Raw genomic sequence first — 24,179 nt, 5'->3', positions numbered from 1 at the left:
TATTTCTATAATTCTTGTACTTCTATTTTCACCGTAGTCCAGTCATATTAACAGCTTCTTGTTACTGCAGGAGAGAAGTTTCGTATTTATGTCAGTCATTAGGTAAGAAAATAGTTGTCTAAACTAGAAAATTGATCATAAAAATATTAATAACAATTATGCACTCTTAGGGAAGATGTTTTCACATGAAACTGAAATTCTTAATTCCTATCTGCTACACATTTTCACTGTTTTCAAATCAAATACATTATCTAGCATTGACAGGTAACTTTTGACTAACAGTACATGTAAAAACCAAGTCAAATAAGTGAGAACACACATGAAGTTGAACATATTAAGAAACACTAAATAAACATTAGTAGATTTTTAAAAGAAAAAAAACTGCAGAAAATTTTAGGCAGTTTAACTGCTAGTATTTGCAAGCTTCTCTTGAAACAACAGTGCCTTGCCCACTCTATAAAAATAATCTTGGATACTAATAACAAAGTCAGTATAAATTGATTTAAACAACCACGTATTCCAGTGGAGTTACTTTGCTGCTGTCTCTTTCTGTGGAAAAAAATAAAATTACTTACTTCTAAATACTGGTCCAGCTTCTGTACTGACATAACTTTTAAGAAAATGAAATAGGGTTTTCTAAGTTTAAAAGCTCACAAGTTTTTACTGTTGGAACTATTGCTTTTCAAGAACTACAGTATTTTCAGACAAAAGCAATTAGGAGGCACTGTGACTTCTAGTAATTTTTAAAATAACCAGAAATACTCGAAACTAGTCCCTGGATCACATTTGCTGAAAGGTTTGCTCATTAACTATGATACTTTCTATTATGGAATAATGCAAAATAAGAAATATCAGTTAACACAAAAAAAATATATAGTCGTGGTATTGTTAGGGAGGTTTCAATAGCCTGTCACTGAAAAGAAGTTCTTGGGAGCATCTGTGTTCCACTGAAAATTTGAAGTTTTTGCATACAGTTAGTGTTTTCAAAATCTGAGATTCATGATCTGTATTGTTAAGGTTTAAGTTGCAGAGACTTTCTATTCCAAGCTGATAAAGTTCTAAGTACAATAATTTCTCTCTCTTTTTTTTTTTAGAGCACTTCTTTATTCACTTTTACTCATACCAATGATGTGTATTATCAGCATACGACCTAGAACTGAACTTGGACTTGATATTTTCAAGGCTCTTACATTTAGGCTCAATGTCAGGTATTTTCAAAGGAGCTTATAAAACTTCTATACATTTGCAAAATCTTCTTGTGGCCACTGAAACAGAAATTTATAACTTGGTTACTTTTGCAATACTTGTGGAAACAACACAAGGGTGGTTTTTTTGTTTTGTTTTTTTTTTTTTTTTCTGCCACCTTTCATTGTGCTAGCATCTTACACTTCATAAAATAATGAAATACCTGTAACAATAGAAAACTTAGGTTAGCTACCATTATCCTGAATCTATACTCAATGCTGTTGAGTTTCTTACTGCCTTGGTCTGATACCACAGCAGTTTGTGAATGACTGAATGGATCAACACAGGAAAAAGTGTGATTTACTCAGAATCAACTTGATTTGCTATATGAACTACTCACTTTAAAGACTCTCAGTGCAATAAATATCCATTGAAGATACAACAATTTCTTCCACTTGATGTTATTAGGGAACAGAAGTAAATATTAGAAAAAATACTATTTTTACCTTACTCCTTTCTTTTCCCCACCTTCTCCTTCTCAAGTGCTATGAAAGCAGGTTTTAGCCTAGATGATGGGTGAAATAATGGGAAAACCATTGAAAATCATTGAAAACCATTGTTCTGAATGTCTCTGACACGAGGCAGATATCTAAGTAGGTGACTTACGTATCCTGTCTTTAATGCTAGTAAGTAGCTTTGCTAAAGTATATTAGGTTGTCTAATAAACCTCTAAAGCAACTAAGCTAGCTGTAATGACCTGTCCTGATGATGGTCATCCCTATCCTGTATGAATGAGGAAAAACTACTAAAATTCAGAGATACTACACAACACATCCAGCGAGACAAACCTCAAAAGACTATGAGTAAGAACCATACTATGATGAAATAAAGTTATTTGATGTAACTGACTAATAAAGACTTAAGGATTTAAAAAAGAAAGCACTGAAAAATTGAGGTGGTCTACTAATAAACAGCTAGTAGAATAACATTTGGTATTAATATAATTATACCTATCCAGAAACTTGGCGATAGGATGAAGGAAAGAATATTAGGTTTAAACAGCTTCCTGTGGAAACCTCCATCATTCCCAAATGAAACAATTGATTCTACTCGATAAATTAGTTACATAAGTGTATGTTACTTACACAGAAGTCCCATGAAGTTCCTGAAAAAAAAAATGCCAAAAAGCCCATAAGAAATTAGCTGCAACTGAGTGGTGGTTTTTATTTTTAGGTTAGATTACAATTACACCATTACTACTGGATTTACCCACAAATTCAGATTCATGGATAAAAGTGCTTTATCTGGAACCTATTGCTCTCAATCTGTCCGCTTCTTGCTAAATCTCATATCTTGCTAATCATGTTTATTCTATTATTATTAGTAGTAATAAAATGTGGTGTACTAACACAAAATAAGGATAGGAAATACATTATTAATAGATTTTACATGATTCCTGTTAAGCCTTTAGAATATATATAATGGCTACACACTCACAAGAAGAAGAGTAAGCACATGCTGTTCAAAGATCTCAGTTACCACTGCCCATGATTTTTGCAACTCCACACTTAATTCAACCTACCTCTGGAATGTGAAGGGAAGATGAACAATTCTAATATGGTAGTTTAGAGCAGAAATCAGTGTCATATGGGATGAAAATTACAGGGAAAATCTGCAGATCTACAGGAGCACCAACTATCTCATCCCTTCAAAAGTGTGATCTATGATGTTTACATTGGGGGGGGGGGGCTAATTGCACCAGCCATGCGGAAGCAATATTTGAATCAAGAAAACTTTGCAAACTATGGTTAGCAGCAGCACCTAAGCAGCAGTAAAAGCAGATGAAACAAAAAACTGAAAGAAGCACTCACAATTCAAGTGACATGGTGTAGTACAAAAACCTTAAGCATGTTTTCAGACAAGTTCATCTTTACTAGTGGAATTTCCTGATACACATAATAAAAATACTGCAAACAGAAAGCAAGGAACAGAGGGACTGCTGCCAGGATGTATAGGTTTTCCTCTGTTTTGTCAAAATTTACATACCGGTCAAGACTATCAATGCTGAGTTTATCTACTACAGTTTATTTTTAAAGTTTGTTTATTCTACATTGTGATATCAGTTATCTTTCTAGTTCTCAAACGTTTGATGTGGTCAATTAAAAGAAAAATATTCTTACAGGCAGATTGCCTTTTGCCCATGTGAAATCTGGAAAGCCACTTGTAGATGAGTTTTCTTTAAATGCTTTCATGGTTTGTGGTAGTTGTTGTTCTGCAGTAACCGATGAAGCCATCACAGACTTGAACGATTTATTTGGCTTGCTTTTGTGCTCTCTTTCCTGCTCCACTTTCTGCTTCAAGTTTTCTTTATTATGGGAGAACATAGATGATTTTGAATCCTTGGACCCCACTGCATGTAATGTTGAAAGAGCTGGTTCAGCATACTTTCCATGTTTTTCCCTTACAACATCACTAGATTTCCTTAAACCAGTGTGGTTTTCCTTCTTACATGGTGTACTTGTTAATATTTGACCCAGATGCTGGTGGCATCGCACATTTCTTAGAAGCTTTACTACTTGCTTGTCTTTTGACTTCCAGTCAGGATTTCTGGACGACTTTTCTTTTTCCTCATGCTTGGCCGAGCAATTTGCTAAAAAGGAAAGCCATCACCTACAAGGGTATTCTGCTTGAGTAATAGCATCATAAGCATTTAAAATGGAAGAAGAATTTATTGTTTCAGATATTTCTTCTTGCTCTTCTATCATGAGACTTCTAACTTCAAAATCTTTTATTGACTGTGCTATTTATTTTTTCTCCTTTTCTTTTTTTCAAAAGTGGTTGTCGGTTGTTTCGGGGGTTTTTGTTTGTTTTTGTGGTTTTTGGTTTGTGGTTTTATTTGTTTGTTGGGGTGGTTTTTTTTCCCCAAAAAAGTACATTAAACTGTTTGTTTTTCACTATGTAGGTTAACTACAACATCTATCAGTGGGTGCAGAAATTTATCCACAAGATCTTACTTTTTTTTTCCTTATCTCTGTATCATTATCTGTCTGAGGCCTGTCTGCATCAATTTGAAAAGCCATGCCCTCTTCTTCCTTTTCATTGAATACAGTACAGGAAATCAGCACAGGAAACTGCCTTAGCTAGGGAGGACTCTAGAATTTTTTAAGTTTGAGGAAAAGATTACATAAATTTAAAATACAGAATTAAAGCAAATAGTTTTGTTTGTGTGTAGGAACATATGAGATTTTTTTTCTTTTTGGCTGGGTTTCCTGTTTCGATTGCAGCTCCTAGACAGGCCACGCATTGGCTGCCACCACCAAATAAAAGGGGATGGAAGAGGCAGAGGAATCCAGCCTTAGTATCTTCATCCCCAGATGAGGCAGGGATGGAAACTAGTCTATTAAGCAGGCAGGCTTCCCTCCCACAGGCACGCCAGCCTCAAATGACACTCAGTATGAGGAAAGACCGTGCCCAGGGTCAGCCACGCAGGACAAAGCAGCTCCCTTCCCCCGATTCCGTTGCGGCCGCAGGGGGACGGCGGTCTGCCCCGCCGCCTCCTTCAGGCCAAATCTGACATGGCGGCCCCGCCACCGCCCCCTAACGGCCGTTACGGCCTCCGCGCGCGGGGGTCGCCACCTGCCGGCGCGGCGCGAGGGGGCGGCGAGCAACGGCTCGGCGCTGAGGTGGAGGGTACAAAATGGTCGGGCTCGATCGGTTAATAAATGGACCGGGGAGAGGGCATACAGCTTGTCCCCGATCAGGGAAAAAACGTACCCAAAAGCACCTGTTCGAGCAGCGACAGCCGGCGGGTTTTACGCGGCCTCGCCCCGCTGGGAGCTCTCTTCCCTGCCCGCCGTGAAGAGAGCCAGCAGCCCTGGGGGCACGGAGCGTTCCTAACATCCAGGAGAAAAAAAAACAAAACCAAGAGACTTTTCTCTAAGTGTCTGTGGACTTACAGACCAATTTCAAGCACAGCTGCAATGAGGAATACAACTGCCACATCACTATGAGGAAAAAGGAAGAGAAAGGTAAGGCTTAGCAATAAATACGTACCTGATGATTTACTCTCTTCTCCCAAAGCCTTCAGTCGTTTAAGTTAATTCTGCTGCAAATATGCAAGCGAATAATTCTGACCTAACTATAACACTCCTGACGTTTACCTCAGCAATAACCAAAAAAAACCACTTTAAAAGACACTTTTCAAATTAATGCCACCTGGCTTCACATTGAGAAAGTTGAATTGGGAGAGTAACATTTAAAAGAAGAAAAACTACTGGAATTTAACTAAATTTTATATGATTACCTTTCAAGAAGCAAAGTAAGAACACTTTAGCTTAGAAGGGGCTCTGGAGGCTGGTTGAATCCAACCTTTCCTCAGGCTGCAGAGGGCTCTGTCCACCCAAGTCCAGAGCAGCTCCCCCACTTGTCCCAAATCCTTCACTGTCAAACTCCTGTGGCAGCTAGTGGTAATTTTCTTGATGCAGCCTGTGACCATTTCCACTCATCCTTTCACTACGCAGCTCGAGAAGAGTCTGACTCGTGTCTTCTTTGTAATCATGCATTTGCCATTAAAGGCAGCAATCGGACTCTCCTCTTAATATTTGTTTTAGGCTAAACAAACCTCATTAACTGATGAAATACACTTTACTTGCTAGTTTTCAGGAGTTTACAGTAACATTTCTGATTGAGCAAAAGACCAGTACAGCAGCAGGAATCTGATGGAGAGAAAGCAAAGCCATTATTTACAACACTACCACAAATAAGGAAAAAATGTTTTCCCATAATCACTTGTTCAGAGCTTGCATATTATACATAAGATTAGCACTGGGAAAAAAATGGACTGATTTATTTTAAACAGACTAATCATTTGGAAACAGGACAAAGTAGTAGAATCATGTTTAATTGCTTCATACATGTAAAAACAAGAAATTGGCACTAACATCTTTGTAATTTTTTCATTAACAGAAAAATACTGCATTAAAAACAATGGTATGGAAACGCACACAGGCATTTCAGTTAAGGCTTCTAAAGATATTGCATGTTCTGTAATTAACCATCTGTTTTGTAAACTCATTCTAAAATTTTCCAAGTAACTAAACAAAAAAGCTCAGTTAAACTCATATTCCATTGTGAGGCTTAATGGAATGAATAGTACTTTGTAAAATAGATAATTAGCCATCAAATTAAGTGTGATTTTAAATGGCAACCTCAAACTTCATTAGTTTAAACATGCATATACTCGGAACCTCCCAAAAAGATACTGGAAAGGGAAGCCTGGTTTTCAATATTTGATCCCATTAAGTTCATTAACTTAATCCCTGCTCAACCATCTAAACAAACTACCGTATTTCACAACAAGAACAAATCTGGCTCTTGGCTAGCATCGCTTTGTCCAAGGGTTACTTGGAATGCCAATTCCTAGTCATAATGTCAGAAATCAAGCAAAGATGTTATTCAAGTTTTTCCTGTACTGATTTGACGCCTTAGCACAGTTTTGCCTGGGTTCTTTAATTTATGGGCAAAATTACACTTCCATGTGCATGTACACTTACCGAGATGACAGAAATGTGAAGCAGCAAAGAGAAGCCATTATTAGTCTCATCTTCAGGAGCTCAACAATTCTATAAATCAAACACACCACATCTGGAGAAAGTGTGGTGGCAACCTACATGGGAACACTTAAGTAGTGCATATTCCATCTCCTACAGCCAAATCATGACAAGAAGCTCCAGTGCAACACTAAAGGGGAGTGGCACCCTGAATCTCTCCATTTTAATGTACAATGTAGTGCCAGCCATAATTTAGCTCTACAGTTTTGCAAAAATACATACACAAGAGCCATAACAATTTACAAAAAAGGTTAACAGCTCCTTCCCAACAAAGTGAATGCCCCAGAATGCAGCCAACAGCTGTGAAACATATTTTAATTCTGGTACAACTCTTTTTTTGTTTTTCCTTCAAGATTACCATAGCATTTAAAAAATGTCATGAACACTGAATTTTTTAATTACTTAAATTTGCTAGACGGCCATAACAAAACTCAAGTCCTCAACAGGGCAGCAGCAGCTCTAGTTATTCGTGTTCCCATTCCTATTTTAAAGAAACTCAGGGAACAGCACAGAAAGCTACTGGCTCTTTAACATTCCCCTTAAAGTCTTTTTTCTGGCTACTCTTAACTTCACTACTAGAAAGTACAGTATTCTCCAGGGAACTTTGACAACTGCTCAACCTTTACAACCACACTTAGACACACACGTTAAATAAAACAATGCAAAATCAATACATATTAAATAACATATACAAAAAGGTTTAGGGCTTTAGGTGATACTTTTTTGAGAGATGGATTTCAAACTAGCTCTTTATATGTCTGTTAAGAAGATTGCTTCATCCTGCAATACATTTATACTTATTCACATCTGCAATGCTTTCATTTTGCCACTTTAATATAAAAGAAAAAGAATGTTGGCTATCATCATCAAAACCCACCAACTGACACTTATTACTACTACATCACTACATAGAAGGTGGGTTGCTGCAGAGTTCTGGTTTTGCATTAGTAAGCATTTTCTTTCGATTTTAGGAAGAAGTTTCCCATTCTACCCTAACACAAAACAATAAACATCCTTTTGGGGGAAATCAAACTCCATCAAAATAGGTAGAACATTTTTAACATCTCTGAAATTCAAGTTTCTTTAGAAAGATCAGGGAATAACAGTCTCTTGCCATACAAGATAAGGAGAGATTGGAACACTACTCCTGTGAATAGCTTTGTAATAGGTATGCATCTTGACTGTAAAGAAATTACAGGCTGTAAGTATATCCTGTTGGCAACCCAAAACCACCCTGCTTGATTAAAAGATGTATTTAGGTATTCATTAGCTGACCAAATTGTTGCAACATTAAAACTTCTGTTTCTTATATCTATGTCAACTTGAAAGGACTTGTTATCATCAAGATCTTTGTCAAGAGAACTAAATGAAGAAAAATAAAGTGTCCTCTTTTAAGGAATTACTAAACAAAATCCCTGACAATCCAATCCCTTATTCTAGCTAATACTTTATATGACAACTAAACCCAGATTATTTTATGCTTACTAACTTTCTGGTTTTTATGTTTTCTAACTCTGTTTTGTTATAATCTTCCTTAGACTACTTTCTTCATAAAATTTGTTTTAATCTCTAGAGAATATTTAGCCATATCAGCTAAGCCAACTGCTTACTAATGTAACTGCTGTAAATAATGTTACAGCATTGGTAACAAAAGCAGGTTGTTAAGACTGTACAGCAGTCAAAAAAGCAGTGAATACCTGATCTTCTGCATCCATCTAGTTTCTTTGGTTATACAGGTAGCAATATTTAAAAAATCACTTTGACTTTAAGCACTAATCTACTTCGTAAAATAAAAAGCAAAAGTATAAAAAATTTCAATAATGTTTGGAAATTGTAGCACACGTAAAAAGATCGAAATCAAATATATACAATATAAAAATACATTTTTTTTCTTTGTGAAAGTTATAATACATGGCTATAATACACAACATGTTAAGCCATTAGTCACAGCTACAATATTTGCAGACGCTTGTTCCACACTATGGCTGGACTCTGGGTATGATATCTCCCTGGGGAAATTCCTCAATTTCAGCATGAAACATCAGTTCTAAAGGAAAAAGAAAAGAAATATATTTTCTTTTAAAACTTTCACCTGAATAAGATTTCATTATTCCCAAAAAGTGCTCGGGCAACCCCCAGGCCTCCTGCTTTTCTTCCCAATCATAATACCAACAACTCAGCAATGGCAAGGGCCACCACTGTCTTTAGAAAACTATTGTTGCCCCCCAAAATTAACAGAATTAGTGATGAAGTTAGCAGCTGATCATATGCAGTATCATCCTGCATTCAACCTGGACACTGAAACAGAACTCTAAAGCAGATTGAGGGATTGTTAAAGTTTTGACAGTCTCGGACTCAAGAAGGGAGATTTCTGTTCAGAGGCTCGTTCATTTATGAATATATCTGCTTTATGTATCTCAGCTTAAGTTAACAACACTAGAACCTGGTACAGAAAGAATCATGAATGATATTGCTCACAGCTAACTGTCACCATGGCAGCTCAGGCACGGGAGACAGCCTAAGGTCAGCAGTGAAGAGCTCCTTGCAGAGAAATTCAGCTAGGCACGCTAAGCAGTTGATGAGGTACCCTTGTGGAGCTCTGTGCTGCTGAGGGTAGAGTTTTCTCGTATCTGGGTTCCCTTATGTATCTATACTGCACCCTCAGCATAGGTGTACTTTCTGTCTTGCTGACAGCATGTTTATCATATAGACCAGACTGTGGTTGCCAACAGTTTGTCAATGTGGTAAAGTTACACAACCTGTATATGCAACAATGTGGTTTATCCACTCAAGTTTGAGATTCACATGTTTTTGCTACCTCATCCTCAGCAGACTAAACTTTCTTTACTATTTGGGGCAAGTTCTAACATAATTTCTCTCTTGAAATTTCTGAAGCAAGTTTTCTAATCTTAGTAACCAACTGTAAATATCAAAAAAACTCATCAAAACCTGAGTTAAATCCTGCCACTAGCTTCCTTGAATAAGTCTTTATTGTTTTAAAAATGGGGTTTAAATACAATATAAACATCTATTATAAATTTTACTGTCAAAGATTGTAGAGGCTGCCACCTAGAATTTTTTTAACTCATTGAGTTATTAAAAATAAGCAGAGTAACTGGGGCCAGCTGAAATACAGAAATCTGTACATTAAAATTCTAATGTAATCTGAAGAAGCATGTTGAATCTTCTTCAGCCTCCCAAACACAAATCTGTGCTTCAACTCATGACGCTCTTTGGATACCTGTGCACTTGTAAATTGAAACATGATTTTTATGTATAGCATAGCTTCAAGTCACAGGCTGCATGCACTTGATAGGAAAGCTGAGTTATGATATGCCTTTTGGATCACAGTTGGAACAACATAAGGAAGAAGGCCTAGTCTCTAGCAAAGCTGCTTCTAAGAAAATGGGACAACTTGCTTGCCCTCTCCTCCAGCCTAGACAATGAGGACAAATGAAGACAACCAGTCCTCATTTGAAGTCCTGTTCTGCAAGTATAAATCTGACTTTTCAAGGCTTGGGAGTTCCCAAAACTACTGCAATGTTCTATTGAAAATAATACTGTACTCGAAATGCATTCAGCATTTGCAAAAGGAACATTAATAACATTAGGGAATTTTCTAAAATACAAGGAGAATAAATACATTTCATATATTCAAAATACTGTTAAAGTAAAAATTATTTTTCCCTTCAACGAAGAAGAGATACATGGGCTCTCATGTCTCAAAATTCATGTTGCTTCAGCCAGGACAAACAAGGCTATTTTTTTCCTTTTTAAATTACTGTTTTTTCTTTATAAAACCGAACATAGACTCCGGCATCATAAGAAAAGCACTTGCTTTGGCAAGTTGCTAGGAGATGCTTGGTTTTGCTCAGCCACAAAATTTCTCAGGACTGGTCTTGAACACCAAATGCAGAGCACAGCAAATAAAAGCCCAAACAAACATTTTTCCTATTAGTGTTTCCTACCTTCACTGTGGTCTAGCTCTGGTCGGTAAGACAAGAAGATCCAACTTGCCCCAACGAGAATAGACACTACCAGATTCACTACAATCCACGGCTGAACAATCTCTTCCTCTGTACCTGCCACCCTGGGAAAAGCACATCAACCAATCAGTCAGAGGTTCACTGGTACATACAGGTTACAATAACAATTTCAACAGAGTATCATAAAAACATGCTTGCTAAGCAAGATGTGAAAACAAAACTACGTGTACCATCCTCATGGTCTTGCATTGCAAAGGTCTGGTAAAGAGAGCGACTACCGAAGACAGCAACTCAGCTAAGAAACCCCATTGTCTCATAGAGAATGTCCACTTGTAGATTTCAACAGCAAATTCCTTTTCTTGGCCAAGAGACAGAAAATAAAAATCATAATACATGGTCAAATTTTACTGTGGTGAAATAAACCACACAATGTTGTCAGTCACTTCCTCATGAGGCAGCAATGCAAGTGAACAGCAAGTCAGTAAAGTCTCTCTGGAAGCCAGTGCAAAAACTTGTGTACAGATGCTGTGGGGTGAATGACATAAGGCTTTAAAAAGGTTATGATTTCAGTCAGCTGACACTTTTCTTACTGGCGTAACAGCAGCAGGTTGAGGTTTTGATACTAGAATCTAGGGTTTTTAATAACTCAACAAACATTTATAGAAGCCCTTAAAAAAAGAAAAAAGAAAGAAAAATTATCTAACTGCCCAAACCAGCAAATTTTCATGTAAATGCTTTTGTTCTGCTTCTCCTGGTCTGTTTTAAAATTTCATGCTACTAGAGTTTAAGCCTGTTAAATATCTACTTTTGGATGGGATCTCCAAGTGTGAAACAATGCTTCATATTTAATGCCAGCTGTATCTGCTAAGCCCTTGCGTCCTGTGGCAGACATACCACTTACTTCGTAATACCATGACATTCGTTTCTTGGACAGATTAGACCATCCCCTTCAAAAACAGTGTTGAATCTCTACAGAATGTCCTGCCCTTGAACACAAGCGTTACCTCAGTGGGATCCCGTTTCTCCAGCAAAAAAGATCCTTAAAGTTCCTGCCAGATGACATTTTCAGCATCTTCCAACAGGCTCTTGTTTGAGGTATAATGGGTTTGCAACCAACATGACCGAACCCATCCTTGAGTTCTCATTTTTCAGTGAAATTATTAAAGATTCAGGACAAGCTCAGACAAGGCAGGTTTAGTAATGAAATCTTTCAGTAATACTTATGTATACTGTATAACCTTTTCAATTCACCAGTTTGACTAAGGTTCCTAAGTGGGCTATACTATAATTTACAGAAGTGATCTCTTAAGTTTCCTACCAGATGCTGCCATTTTCTGAAGGTGGCGTGTAGAGATTTATTCTGTCACATGTCATCTGCTGGCTTAAGGATAAAATAAGAGCAGCAAAGTACACTGGAAGAAATGGAATTAGTCATGTCAGATATAAAGCCCAAAAATGCTGTCTCATCATGACATAATATTTATCACTACTTTTTCCTTCCTTTCACTCCACTGCCTCTGATGATAACCTCCTTTAATTCATTCTGTCTTCTTCAACATTCCCCCGACCCATCAAAATCTGGTTTCTGCACTTTTGCAATTGATCAGCTACCTCAAAAGTGGCATCTTGTGATTCTGGATTCTGCTAGGTCTGTGGTCTGTATTCAGAAGTGGGAAAAGAACTATCTCACTAACAACCCCACTAATGCTATTATTGCAAATGCTTTAAAAAAAATATGTAGCAAAGTGTTCATAGCCTTTGAATGCTATTTTCAACTACTTAGCAAGTGACTTATTCTAAAGCAGAAAATAACCAGGGAGGAAGATTTCACTGAAAACAGTACATAGGATTTCTCCATTTACTGTCTATTCTGGACAACTTCCTATCTGCTTCAGAATACTTACAGAAAGAGGATACTGCTGCTGGGTCTAGGGTAAGAAAGCCCCTCAGTGCAACCGACGCTTTCGCCAAATCAATCCTGATTACAAAACCAAGAGTCATTAACACAGCCCAATAAGATAATAATGTCCTCTAACAGAATTCTATTGTTCTTTTACTTTTTGCAAGATACTGTATTCTGCCTCTGTTACAGTGCCTTAATACACAACTATATTCCACACACAAGCAATGATCCTCATTATGCCAAATCCAAGAAAGACTGAAACTAAGGAGGATGTTCCATGAGGTTTGTAGCTTTCACACAGCAGTCCTTTCTGGAATGCGGAGAATGTGGACAGATCCCTCCCCTCTCTAATCCTTACCATTCATTTCAGTGTCCACACCACCAGCTGAGTTATGGTTAGTGGTATGGTAACATAACTACACACATAGCTTGCACTAGTACAGGAGCAACCAAGAATAACTCAGGCCTCCTTCCTGCCACTACTCAATGAAAAAAAAAAGTCACAATTTCTTCCATAGAACAGACTTCTCCCCTGGCTTACCATGCTGCCATGGAAACCACCTGTTACCAAAAGAAACATCTATGAATCTACTCTGTTTATGGCCTTTTTTGCTCCTCTTTCTGCTCATTCCCACTCTTAAGCTGTAATACAGAAACCCCAGCTAAGACAGGAAAACTGTTTACACAGCCATGTTGCAAACCCCACTGGGGAATGGATTCACATGAAAAGTAACCTGGTAGAAACATTAGTTCTCCACCACACCTCTCCCCTAAAAAAGAAAAAAAAAAACAGGCCAGCTCTCCCATCTGGTTCACCTCATGGTCACATAGACAGCACCAACACATTGAAGCAAGGCTGCAGGCAATGGACAGAAATGAGTAACAAAGGTCCAAATGCACAAGTACACCCTTTATCCATATAGCCAGCCATGTGTAAAATCATTCCCTTAAGTATATCATATTAAATCATCAACAGGAGATCAAAACGTGCCAGAGGAAGGAGAAAGGAACATACTGCACACAAATTATGTCCACCTTTCAAATACAAACATATTTTACCTGTCAAAGGCTGAGACTGTACTGATAGACAGCAACAAATAGAACAAACTTTGAGCTGGGTATGCTAGTGTCTTATACTGTTGGAGCAGGTTAGAAACCGTGGAAAGTTGATTTCCTGCCAAAATGTAGATAACAATGATGTTCCATACAGCATACCCAGCAAGAAAGCCATGGGTAAAGAGTCCGATCACCCTGAATGAAGAAAAGAACATTAGACAAGTTTAACACCTTGAATTAGCTAAGAACTACAAATAGAAAAGGCCTATGAATCCATCTGTTCAACCCTGCTGCCATGACAGGATACCAGCCTTTCACAGAATATTTCTGAATGCTTTTTCTGATGTAGTTCTAAAAATTCTAAGCAACGGGACTTCTGCTTCCTCCCTTGACAGATTGCATCAGTACCTGAGCACTCAACAAAGAAAACCAAAATCTTTTGCCTGACCCTGTCACTTCATTACCGCTACCAGAATCAAATACTTTCATTTGCTGCACACTCCCATTTTGCCTGTAGCTTCCTAAGACCACTGCTCCTTACACTTACACAAGTGAGCTTTAAGCTCTTAAACTTGTCCTTGAGTCAGTCTTTTCATTATCTTCCTTGCTAAGAAAAAAGCTGAGAAGGAAGTGCAGGCTTTAAAATAAAATACATTAGAGAAGAAAATGCCCGTCATCCTCCCATTCTGTATCACAACACAATAAAATATTTTTTTGCTATTGTGTGCAGGCTTATGCCCCAGTCCAATTTCACTCCTCCCTCTTTTTCACCAACCAGGATTTTCCTTTGAGAATTACCTGAATTCAGGTATTTTCATTCTGCTCGTATTATAGCCGATGGTTGAATCTCATTTTGTAATATGTTTTTTCTGTAGGTCTCTAGTATTTTTGTTACCAGATCGATCTCTTGCTATTCAGGTTTTGTCTGAAGCTTTGCAATATGACTTCCTTAGTTATTCTTTTTATAATTTGCACTTCACTCATGATGTCTAGACCAGAAATAGGTATTCTTGACAACAAATACCAAAAGTTAGAGGACTGAGAAGCTTTATATCTGTTGCATCTCAAACCACCATTTATTAGGAATATCCAAAAGAAATAAAGATATAATCACAATGATAGAGAAAAGGTGCGAACTTTCAGGGAGAAGAAAAAAACCAACCCTGATTTCTGCTTATTACATTAAAATGTTTATCTTTCACCTGAAACTTCGGTGCACTGAAAGGGCGACATCTCTGGTAGTCCATGAAGCCTTCACATCCATAAGTACATTGATATTTTCAGTGGTTTTAATCAATTCTGCACGGTCAGCTGCCTGAAAACGCCCTGAAAGGATAAGGAAATTAGTTTTAGAGAGTACTGTTACCTTCCATCATCGTTTCTACATTAATACTTATTAGTGTTAAAAAGGTGTAAGCATCAAAAGTTCCATCAGGAAATTTTATCTCCCCACTTCCTGGCCTTTGTCATCCTACATTCATTATAGGATGCATCTGTCAGGCTGATGCACTGTGACCCACCAGGCTATGGATTTAAGAATGTGCAAAGCACTTTGGGTAATTACTCAGTGTTTCCTGGTACAAAAAGAAAAAAAAAACCAAAACAAAAACCCACCAAAAACCTTCTATGTGAAAGATTTTTTTGCAACATAGTAAATGATAACTTTCTTTGCAAGGTACTGTGACAGTATTAGGTCAAATAAGCTCAAATGGGTACTATTAAACAGTCTTTTTCACCCACACCACCGAATTCAAAAATTCATCCAAACATGCCAGCACGACAAAACTAACATTCACTGTTGAAAAATTATAATGTATATTTATTTCCAAATAATTTTTGTCTTGGAAAACTTCTTTTTCTTTAATTCTTCCCAGTAGTGCAGTATATGGATTTTAAATACAATAATGCTTCCTTTAGTTGCAAAAAATGTCCTTACTTAAATCAGAAGATGCACTTACGATTTTTTTCAACAAACACTTTGCTAACAGGCTGGCTAATTCCAGTGGGAGCAGCAAACACAGGCTGCTGATCTGGGCTTTTTCTGTGCTCATTTTCAATGATGTCTTCCTCCTCCACTTCCAACTCATTGGAACCATGTGTTTCAGCTGGCCGAGGTTTCCTAGTAGCACAGAATATACAATGGGGCAAAGAAAGAACAGGAAGTAGAATGTAAAAGCTGAAGGCTCCTATAAGCATTTAACATGTCTAACTTGACTGATAGGAACCGATCAGGCTACTGTCCTGTATAATATTACCTCCATTATAATTTTAAGGACTAAAGTTCTCCTGAAGTTAGTTAACTAAAACCATAAAGCTCATCCTTAATTTTGGGGTATTTCTCTCTATTTAAATTGTTTCTTGTGTCAAAACAATAAGGTGGGAAGAAATGCATATCACGATTAAGAATTAGAAAAAAAACAACCCCAAACTAAATACAAGGCCAAGAAAGTGGATGCTTTTGGTAGAAAGGTGACTAAAATGATTTAAAGGCATAGAAAAGGCAAATAAAAAGGATGAGAAAGCAAAGTTTGCCATAAAATTAAGAAGAAAATATTAAGAATGAAAGCAAGCAGTTACACATTCTATTTTTTTCATGTATGTGACTGAAATATTAGTCTCATCTAAGTGTGTTCAGAACTGTAATGCATCCAGGTATGCATAAAACAAACAGGTGAAGAAAGCTAGATCTTAACCCTGAAAAGAACTGCACACGTATTATTTATTGCACAGGCTGAATGGTATCATGGGCTTCAAGATTTTACGTCTTTGTAATGTGACAATGTAAAATGCTACTCAGCCACACTGACTATCACAATTTTTCCGGATTATGAGCTATACTAGTTCTGTCTCACTTTCTTTTTCTCTGTTTGCGGATCACTGTTTCTTCAGCTTCAGGGATATCCATGCCATTTCCATTCTGAAATAAGGATGCAACATTTTGCTGGGTAAAAGAGGTCTCAGAATCTGAAGATTTAAAATAAACCACATGAAAGTTTCAGTTTTCATAAAAATGGAAATCCATTCACCGAAGTACATTAATAGTTATTATATAAACACAGTGGCAAAAAAGTGATGCTCTTCTGAGCTTTGAATGATATAAAGGATCTATTTTATCACTTCCAAAACTGTATTGCCATTATTTGCATGAGAGTTTGTACCCTATGGAATCTGAAATCAGAAACTGAAACTCTAAGCTACCATTCACTCAGAGATTACTTTCAGCTGTTTTAAGTACAAAAGCACATAATTTGTAAAGTTTTAAACCAAAATACAAGCTGGCAATTCTTATTTCTGTGTTACCAAGTTTTATTCAGTGCTCTTTCCAATCTACAATTATTTCACATACCAGTAGGTATTTTCTTCTTCTTGCGTTTCCTCTGAGGAGGGACATCATGAGGTTCAGGAGTTAGGGGCTCACTGCTTTCAGACTGCCGACGAACAGCTGCTTGGACAATGCCATCTGAAAACCAGATGAAAAGATACAGCAACCTTAATTTCAGGCCACTGAGAAACAGGCAAGAAAAAGCTGCCTTTTGGTACATTTCGCAGAACGACTGTATTTGCCCAGCTTGTAGCTTAGATGAAAATGTATTGGCTAGAAAATGTAAGAGATGGGAAACAAATGTGATCAGTAAGAACATAACAAGGTGATATCTAACAACCCTCCTTTCACCCTGACAGTTTCATGCTCAGGAGGAAATTTAAGTATCCAAGAAACAGCACAATTCCCATTTGGGCATACGACAGAGGACTGACTGAAAGGAATCTACCACACGAAAGATCTATACCTCTATGTTTTTCCATTCTACATGCAAAGTTTATAATGCAAGGGTCAAGAAAAATTAAGTTTGTTACAAGTCGATTCACACAGATACGTGCTAAGGCAAAATAGTGCAATAGAAAAGGGAAATTTAAATGCTAAACAAACACCACAAGAATAAAGGAAGAGCAGAATAAAACAACACCAAAGGATGTTTACTCCAATCTGAAAGACGAATTGCTACACTTTGGAAGAACTACATTTCCATGAGAAGTTAACATGAATTCATCAAATATTCTAGCAGCAGTAGCATCAATTTGCATGATTAGAAGTAGAAAGACAAAGCTACTTCTCCATTTTACATCACATCTGCTTTTTTATAGCTCTTTCAAATACTGCAGTTTTTATGATAACAACTGAATCTATCTTTATTTTCACTTCAAGCACAAGTTTTCCCACCTTTTAGAAAGGTCTTCTGTGCTAAAACGCAAAACTAACGAGCAAAGTAATGGCCAAAGCCAAGGTGTACTTTGCACTGTCACTCAGCTCACTGAAAACAACAGTAAACAAAACTTGATCCTTGGGGAACCCTGCTAGCAACAGCTCTACTTGCTGCATTTACAGGTCTTTCAGTGAGCCTTCAATTGTACACTCTTTTGAGCAAGTAAAGGAGGTTTACTCATCAAAGCATCATACAATCCCAAGTCAAATGGTTTACAGAAATCCACCAGATTCTATCAACACATTCTGCTTTACCAAAACACATCAGACTTGTAATCTTGCTTAAACCAAGATGTTTGTTCTGCAGATCCACTTCTTGTAAAAATATAAAACTTCGATGTTAGTCATATGTTAGGCTCTTAACTCTTGGATGGTAATGGAACCATTAACTTGTGACTTTATTTGGCGAAGGACTGAAATTGAGCCGATTTGTTAAATGAGTTTTATCTTAGTTTGTTCAAAAATTCAAGCACTTAACACATTCAACATAACAATGTTCAGTATCAAGACATGCTGTATTAGCAGCATGGAGCTAGGGAGAAAGAGCAGAGGATGAAAACAAGTATTTCAGTTAGCATTACAGACTTGTTCTAAAATGACACCACTTTAGGAAAAAGACTGCAGCCATTCAATACAAAATCAACTGCAATAAATTAGTTGAGAACAGTATTCAAAAATAGAGTACAAGACTGAAAACCGTGTATCTGTCAGGAGCTTGGCTACAGCACAGGTCTCACCCAGGATTACAAACACAGTTTCCGGTCTTGGCAGGACTTTACCTAATGGAGTCTTTCCTTTAGGCTTCCTTTTTTTGGGACGACTGAGTGGAATTTCATCTGCAAAACATAAAACAGAAGTATAGATGCACAGCATGAAGAAATCTCCATTTCCCTTTTTTAACAGCCACTGTATTGCTAGTTAAGAATGGGATTCCTTTTTACAAGTGAAGACTTCCTCCACCTTTTACAGATAAGATGACAATTCATGCCAGCAGGAGTACAGAAGATGGCAGGAAAACGGGATAGGAAATCCATCTTAAGTGCCAGAGAGGCTAAATACACACATGCACGTGCGTTACGTGAAAAACTGAAATATTCTGAATAATGCTCTGAAGAATAGACTACTTCTTTAGAGCACAGTAACAACATTCCCATTACCTTGATTTGATACAGAAACAGCAACAGTAAAGAGAACAAAGAAAAACAACAGCCAGTTCTAGCAATAGCAGCACAGGTATCCATGCAGTTTAAATAATCAGCAAGCATTTAGGAAAAGCATAAGGCCCCATCTTTAAAGACAGGAAGCGACACCAAAAGGAACTACCAATGTTTATCATTCTCTTTAATGCCGGAATAACTCACCTTGATTTCCACTTCACATTTAAGGAGAAAAGGTGTTGAAGAGCAGCGTAAAAGGAACAAAGATGTGAAATTAGTTAGTTTTGAATCAATTACAATTGACAACAGCAAAATTCACACTGCTGCTTTTGTGATTAATTTCCTTATCCCCATCCCTAGATCTCTTTATGAGCAGTTGTGTACAACAGTGTTAAGGGTACAAAGCAATCGTCGAGACTCAATACTTTGTTAGTGGCTATGCACAGGTTCTTGATTGGCTAGCTGTGGATCAGATTAAAAGCTTTAACTACCTGGCTAATTAAAACTTGTCTTACTGCCTGATATGTAACAAACCAACAAAAGTTATGAAACATCTGAGCGCATACATTACTAAAACCACACTGTCATTATGTCATCAATTGCAAATGTCACGTTTGCTTTCAGGTACTTTAAAGGAATTCTGAAGTACCGTGTCATAAAAACTGTAATTGCCTTTCGTTCCACACTGCTCACTACGGCACTGAAAAAAAGCCCAAATTTCACCCTATATTATGTCAAACTGGTATACAGCTACACCTCTATTCAAGAATACCTAGTCTAATTTCAGAAATTCCTGTTCTGAAGGATCTGTGATTCAAATACCCTAAAGAACAGGAAACAAAACAAAGAGGGAAGGAAGAAGAGACTGAAAAGAGGGACATCCATAAAAATGAAGTAAATGTTAATAACACCGAAGTAGCTATTTGTCTGAATCTTTTTAAAAGGTTTATCTCTCAGAGTATTAAAACTGAGGTAATGTAGTAAAATTTTTGGCCTCTGTAAAACTTTAAAATCTATTGCATTCCTTGTAAGGGATTCTGTGACAACAAATTAGCAAGAAAAGCAAATATTTTTAAAGCCGTTATGACTACTCAAATGTTTATGAAACTTATTTCTCTTAATGTTATTACTTTTAAGAACACTGCAGTACAGAACCATGATCAACTCTATGGAATGAACTGATCTTACCTTGGCACTGGAGGGAGGGCACGAGGCGGGCACTGAAAGACAAGACAGGGGCAAAAGTCAACTTCTCTAAGTCTGAAACCCCCTCTTTTCTGAGCACCTGTTAAATCATTTCACAGAAAACAGCTATTTCCAGAAATGGTCAGAATGTGCTAAGTATGTTTTGCTTCACATGCCTCTTAAATAGTGAGAGACACCTGATGGAGACGTTACATAGAAGTGCCCAGAATGACACAGGAATAATATGCTGCTTTTTTCAGAGTTCTGAGGGGTACTGCATTAGGGACATTTACCTAACAGCTATGTGCAAGGCACAGCTTGCATTTCAATGTCACTTGAATAATTTGCACTTTTCATATAAGGTACTGCTTTCCTTGGAAAGCTTATCAGTCATTCTATTTAAATATCAAAATACTGCAATAATTTGTGCATTTAATAGACTTGCACAGTATATAGCGTGAGCTGAGTATTTTCTGTTAATGAAGCTGCAAAGTCAGAACAATATTAAGTAAAAGCAATATGCTTATTTATGAAAAATACTTTTAAGTAAGATAAAACATTAATTTTCATATAATTTTGAAAATATTTACCAGCAGGTCAAACACAACTAAAATCTAAAAATAAGTATCTCCTTTAACAATCTGAAACCGAGCTCTTGCACTTTGTCATTTAGAAAAAGGAAGACAATTTACTTTCCGATTTTGTATTACATAATTATATTGAGAAAGTATACAGGAATAAATATTTCCCACTCTCCAAAAATTCAGTTGATATCAGAAATAAAAAGGGCTGTAAAAGTGGTAAGACTTAAGGATCCACAAACTTACCACTTGTTTCTTTCCCATATCATTTGATGTTGTTCCCTGAAAGAGGCACTGTGAACCGTTCCTCACTCCCTCATGCTGCTCATGCTGAACCTCAGCTAATTCTGAACTAAAAATAAGCTTCTAGCAGCCAGGATTAGCTGGACGTGAACCTTCCTGCCCCTGGGTTAGGGCCCAGTACTACTCCCGTTTGAAACAACAGCAGTTTGTTCCATGGCAGCAAACATTCCTTGCACTGAAAAAAACGTAACTCCACATCCTGGTACAGGCTCCAGTGAGCAAGTTGTACTGAGTTTGGTTTACTCAAAACGAATGAGACACCTTGTGCAAGGAAGGGTTTGCAGGATTAGGCTTCAAATCTCTCACCTGGATTTTGGCCATGCTGAAGACTGACAGCAAGTGCCATTTACACAGGTAAAGAACAGCACACCCTGAACGGCATCCAGCAAACTGGTCAGGACTGGTCACACCATCCAGGTGCACCAATGTAAGGGAGAAAAAAATATCGATAAAGGTCAGAGCTCATTACTGTTATTGTTTCCTACAGTCCTGTGGCAGTAATTATTAAATATTTAGGACAGTTGATATTTCAAAAACCCCAATATCTAAAAAAAAACCCTAAAAACAAAACAAAAACCACTTTTGTACAGCATTCACTGTCTGTGCAGAGTACACCTGTGTTCTGTGGTACCTCTCTATTTTGTTACCTTCTATGAAACAACTAAAAAGCGAATTTATGGGCACAAGTTAGAACACAGGAAGTTCCGTTCAAATACATGGAAAAACTTCTTTACGGTGAGGGTGACAGAGCACTGGAACAGGCTGCCCAGGGAGGTTGCGGAGTCCCCTTCTCTGGAGATTTTCAAGACCCGCCTGGATGCAGTCCTGAGTAACGTGCTCTAGGCAATCCTGCTTTAGCAGGGGAGTTGGACTAGGTGATCTCTAGAGGTCCCTTCCAACTCTGAAAATTCCGTGATTCCGTGAATTATTTCTGTATCATTTATTCCTTGCAACAAAGGAAATCACAGGCAAGCAGGCAGTGGTGAATATTCATCTGTTCCATCTGCATCAAAGTTCCCAATTCTGCAATATAAATATGAGCTTTACTCTATTACTTCCCAGTTACTCAGAGTCTGAAAGAAGTTGCTCCATAGAAAGGCTGAGTTTGGGCACAGGTTTCCAGGCACATCTCGTTTCTGACCGAAGAGCTGCTGAGTGCTGCGTAGCCATAGCACCCCTGAAGCCAAGAGACTCCCACAAACCAGGCAGCCGCTGCCCTGTGTTTGCGCACATGAGCCAGGCCACAGGATAGTGGGACACCCCTGGGAGCTCTCATGCAGGGAAAAATCCTGAACTACCCAACCCCTGGGTGTCCATTCAGGGATGCAGCGTTGAAAATGCCATCACTTGTAAACACGGCTCGTATGAAACAGCACCAAGCAGAAGCATTTATTTACTCCCCAAGCGTGGTGAGCTAAGCTGCCACTATCACCAGACCTCAGAGGTGGGACCAAGGGGAGAGTTACACACAACCCCAAAGATTTAAAAACACTTAACCAGCCTTTACAGATTTAAAGCTTTGCAGACGTATTTTTTTAAGATAAATATAGGGATGAAAATATGAAAACGATGAGGAAATACTTGCTTGCGCCCCCAGCAATTGAACAGCAGAAACGTGCGGCGCTGCCGCCGGCTACATCCCACCGCCCCCGGGCACCAGCAGGGCGAGCACCGCCGCCTCCCCTCCGCGGAGCCGGGGTGTAGGAGCCGCGGTGTAGGAGCCGCCCGACAGCCCCGGTACAACTCTTCAGCAACAACCCTCAGCGCGGACCCTCCCGCCGCCGCCGGTGCTCACAGCCGGGCGCATGGGGCTGCAGCCCGGCGGGGTCGGCGCTGCCGTGGCCGCCGGCACTTTGCCCGCCCTGCCGCCCGCTCCCCGCCTGCCACGGCCCCGCCGCGCCCTCACCCCGCCGGGGCCCGCCCGCCGCGCCGCCATGCCGCGCCCGCCGCCGGTCTCCCGGGCGCCGTAGGGAGGAGCCGGCGCTCGCTTCCGCCCCGCGCCGGGAGTGCGGGAGCGCGGCAGTCCAGGGCTGCGGCCCCCCCAGCGGCGAGGAGGTCCCGCCTCCCTCGCCCACCTGGGCTAGGCTCCGACCGCAGAGTCGACTGCTGCCGCGGGCGGGGGGTACTCGTCCCTTGGCCTGCGGACGAGCAAAATCAAATGCACGTTAGTGGGAAAACAAGGTTTCTAGCCTCCTTTAGCTTGTAGCCATGGGCACGATTTGCAAAATGAAGTTAAACACAGTAAACAGAAAGGGAAAAAAATAGAAAAAAAAATGTGATAAAATGTTCCAGCACAAACGGACACGAAGCAAACGCAACTCTAAAGAGAACATCATTCTTTTCTAATAGTGAAAACAGGTATGTCTGTAAGCAAACACATGAAAAACAGGCACGGAGAAAGAGTCGACAAATGCTGGATTAGGCAGCAGAATTGGACCAGCAGCACAGAGCTGGCACCAGTTGCACCGTGCAGCTGTACTTACCCCACACCAGTGACACGCTGGAACTCTGGTCTCCCAAGTTTTACCTTTAAACAAGGAATATTAGGCCTGACTCTAGAACAAGCTGGCATGCGGGTAGCTGCAATATTTGGCTTTGAATAATCTCTTTCTACACTTTAAATTGCTATTGTTGATTTCCTCCAAGGTGACATAGGTCAACAGAATCTGTGTGCCTCAGGGGCCAAGACAGCTGCAACTCCAGGTGAAGAGAGTGAAGAACTTGTTTGCCGCAAGCACTGCACTGTGTGATGAGGAAAGCACGCTACCATAGAGCAAACCAATAGGAAAAGGGGCTTCTGACTTTGTTTCTGTCTGTGGTAAGTGCATATTTTGTCAGTTATTACTCACTGGAGTTGATGGAACAAAAGAAAAAAGACATGCAATGTGTATTGTGAAGATAACTGTGGTATCTAGAGTAATTTTTATTGTCACACCACCACTCTGCTCCTGTC

The 24,179-nt window shown here is 38.8% G+C and overlaps 1 protein-coding gene across 1 annotated transcript; it reads right to left on the bottom strand.

Moving 5' to 3' along the window:
• Nucleotides 1-8,496: 8,496 nt before the first annotated feature.
• On the bottom strand, nt 8,497-21,547 carry TMEM237 (transmembrane protein 237; the record flags this gene model as incomplete). Its single annotated transcript, XM_082483982.1, has 13 exons — nt 8,497-8,841; nt 10,763-10,884; nt 12,099-12,192; nt 12,685-12,758; nt 13,743-13,934; nt 14,942-15,065; nt 15,698-15,858; nt 16,592-16,703; nt 17,086-17,199; nt 18,780-18,836; nt 19,362-19,372; nt 20,346-20,377; nt 21,533-21,547. 13 exons carry the CDS (start codon nt 21,545-21,547, stop codon nt 8,774-8,776), a joined length of 1,176 nt encoding a protein of 391 aa, XP_082340108.1. The 3' UTR covers nt 8,497-8,773.
• Nucleotides 21,548-24,179: the final 2,632 nt, after the last annotated feature.

This window comes from Vanellus vanellus, assembly GCF_965231255.1.
Source record: "Vanellus vanellus genome assembly, chromosome: 5".
In the NCBI taxonomy this organism is placed as follows: Eukaryota; Metazoa; Chordata; class Aves; order Charadriiformes; family Charadriidae; genus Vanellus; species Vanellus vanellus.
This window is presented reverse-complemented; position numbering and strand designations above follow the sequence as displayed.